Source organism: Neopelma chrysocephalum, unplaced genomic scaffold (genome assembly GCF_003984885.1).
Source record: "Neopelma chrysocephalum unplaced genomic scaffold, ASM398488v2 Primary Assembly neopelma1_96819, whole genome shotgun sequence".
Lineage (NCBI taxonomy): Eukaryota > Metazoa > Chordata > Aves > Passeriformes > Pipridae > Neopelma > Neopelma chrysocephalum.
In genome coordinates, this window is record NW_020925463.1 from 2,241 (window position 1) to 5,234 (window position 2,994).

Here is a 2,994-nt window from a genome sequence, read left to right on the forward strand (position 1 = left end):
ATAAAATATATATTATAAATTATAGATTTATTATAAATATATATTTTTATATTTATATATTATAAAAATATATAAAATGAAAAAATATAGATAAAATATATTAAATATATATAATATATATAATATATATGTTAAATATATAGCTAAAATATATATTAAAAATTTTATATAAATATATATTAAATATACATTAAATGTACATTTTTATATTTTTTACATTATGTATGAAAGTATACAAATATATTTTATATTTTTTATTTATATTTTATTTTTATGTATTTGTAATATATATTTTATATATAATATGCTGATATATAAATATATAATACATATATTTATATATATGAATATATAAAAGTAAGTTTCTATAAAATATTTAAAATATAGATAAAATAAAGAAATATATATATTTGAAAGGAATATCTCTAAATATATATTTTATATAATTACATAAATATATAGTGTATAAATAATAATATATAAATATATATAAAACATATAAATAATATATCTAAATATAGAAAATATATATGAATATATAAAAATAAATTTCTATAAAATATTCAAAATATGGATAAAATAAAGGGGTGTATATATTTTTAAAGGAATATCTGTAAATATATATTAAATCTCTTTTTATATAATTATATAAATGTATTATCTATAAATAATATTATATAAATATATAATATATAAATATATAATTGCATAATACAAAATTATATATTATGTAAATAATAAATATTGATATATAATATAACTTATATAGGAATTAATAAATATATTATATTATATTATATATGAATACATAAATATACGAATATATTATATATTTATATAATATATAAATATATTAATATATTGTATTATATTATATTATATTATATGAATATATTATATATTTCTATATAATATATAAATGTATAAGTATATATTATATTATATACAATATATTATATATTAATATATAAATATATAAATAAATATATTTGGATATATAAATATATAGTAAATTATATGTATTCTATATGAATATATATTGTATTATATATATTTTATATAAATATATGTTATATATAAATGTATATATATATTATTATATATATTATATATTATATATATTGTATTATATATGTTTCTTTATATATATTATATATATTGTATTATATAGTTATACATAAATATAATACAAAAATAAATATAAAAATTTAAAATATAGATCAAAATAAATCCATTTTAAATGCCCTATAGGACTATAGGACTCTATCTATGTATCCCTGTCTGTATTCCCGGTGCCGCCCCGGCGGGAATTCCTCTTACCTGGCGTCTCCCAGGTTGTCCTGCTGCTCCTCCAGCGCTGCGCTCACGTTGTCCAGCAGCGCCTGCAGCTCCACCACGCGCAGCGCCAGCTCGTGCATCCCTTGGGAATTGCGGCCCTCCCCGCGCGCCGCCGCCCCCGCCTCCCCCTGCGCGCTCCCGAGCATCCCCCGGGCTCGCTCCCATCCCTCCCGCAGCATCCCCAGCTCCCGCCGCCGCTCCAGCCGCTCCTCCCCGAGATCCCGCAGCGCCCGCGCCGCCTCCGCCGCTCCGCCCCGCACCTCCCGCAGCCTCTCCCGGCCCCGCTCCGCGCTGGAATTCAGCCTCTCCAGCGCCGCTTCCAACCGGGAACCGTCCCGGGACAGCCCCCGGAGCTCCGCGTCCAGCCGGGATGTCTCGTCCCGGCAGCGCCCGGCCCGGGCCAGCAGCAGCTCCGCGCCCCGGCCCAGGTCCCGCACCGAGCCCGCGCAGCTCTCCAGCCGCGCCCCGAGCCCCGCGCCCGCCGAGGAGAGCCGGGAATGGCGCTGGGAAGTTCGGTCCAGCTGAGCCTCCTGCCCCTGGAGCGTCTGCTGGAGCTGCTCCAGCTCGGCCCGCAGCTGGGAGATGTCCCGGCCCAGCTGGTCCCGATCCTGGCACAGGGAGCCGTTCCCGGAGGTCTTCTCGCCTGAGCAGGGGGAGGGAGGGGCTCTTATCCCACCCCATCCCCAGATCTGTCTGTTATCCCATCCCAAGATCCATCTGTTATCCCACCCCATCCCGAGATCCATCTGTTATCCCACCCCATCCCGAGATCCACCTGTTATCCCACCCCATCCCCAGATCTGTCTGTTATCCCATCCCAAGATGCATCTGTTATCCCACCCCATCCCCAGATCCACCTGTTATCCCATCCCGAGATCCATCTGTTATCCCACCCCATCCTGAGATCTGTCTGTTATCCCATCCCAAGATCCACCTGTTATCCCAACCCATCCCACCTCCTAGGCTGGAGATCCACCTGTTATCCCACCCCATCCCGAGATCCACCTGTTATCCCACCTCATCCCCAGATCCACCTGTTATCCCACCTCATCCCCAGATCCATCTGTTATCCCACCCCATCCTCAGATCCATCTGTTATCCCATCCCAAGATCCATCTGTTATCCCAACCCATCCCGAGATCCATCTGTTATCCCACCCCATCCCAAGATCCACCCGTTATCCCACCCCATCCCACCCTCCTAGGCTGGAGATCCACCTGTTATCCCACCCCATCCCAAGGTCCACCTGTTATCCCACCCCATCCCGAGATCCACCTGTTATCCCATCCCATCCCCAGATCCATCTGTTATCCCATCCCGAGATCCACCTGTTATCCCATCCCGAGATCCACCTGTTATCCCATCCCATCCCGAGATCCATCTGTTATCCCATCCCGAGATCCATCTGTTATCCCACCCCATCTCCAGATCCATCTGTTATCCCACCCCATCCCACCCTCCAGGCCTGGAGATCCACCTGTTATCCCACCCCATCCCCAGATCCACTTGTTATCCCATCCCGAGATCCACCTGTTATCTCACCCCATCCCCAGATCCATCTATTATCCCATCCCATCCCATCCCGAGACCCATCTGTTATCCCATCCTGAGATCCACCTGTTGTCCCACCCCATCCCACCCTCCTAGGCTGGAGAT

The 2,994-nt window shown here is 39.8% G+C and overlaps 1 protein-coding gene across 1 annotated transcript in view; it reads right to left on the reverse strand.

Moving 5' to 3' along the window:
- The window catches only part of LOC113981938 (scavenger receptor class A member 3-like), a 7,051-nt gene that overhangs the window by 1,199 nt on the left and 2,858 nt on the right, over positions 1 to 2,994 (reverse strand). The window contains exon 5 of the mRNA XM_027709661.1: positions 1,321 to 1,981. Coding sequence (XP_027565462.1) covers positions 1,321 to 1,981 — 661 coding nt within the window. The remainder of the gene's footprint in view (positions 1 to 1,320; positions 1,982 to 2,994) is intronic.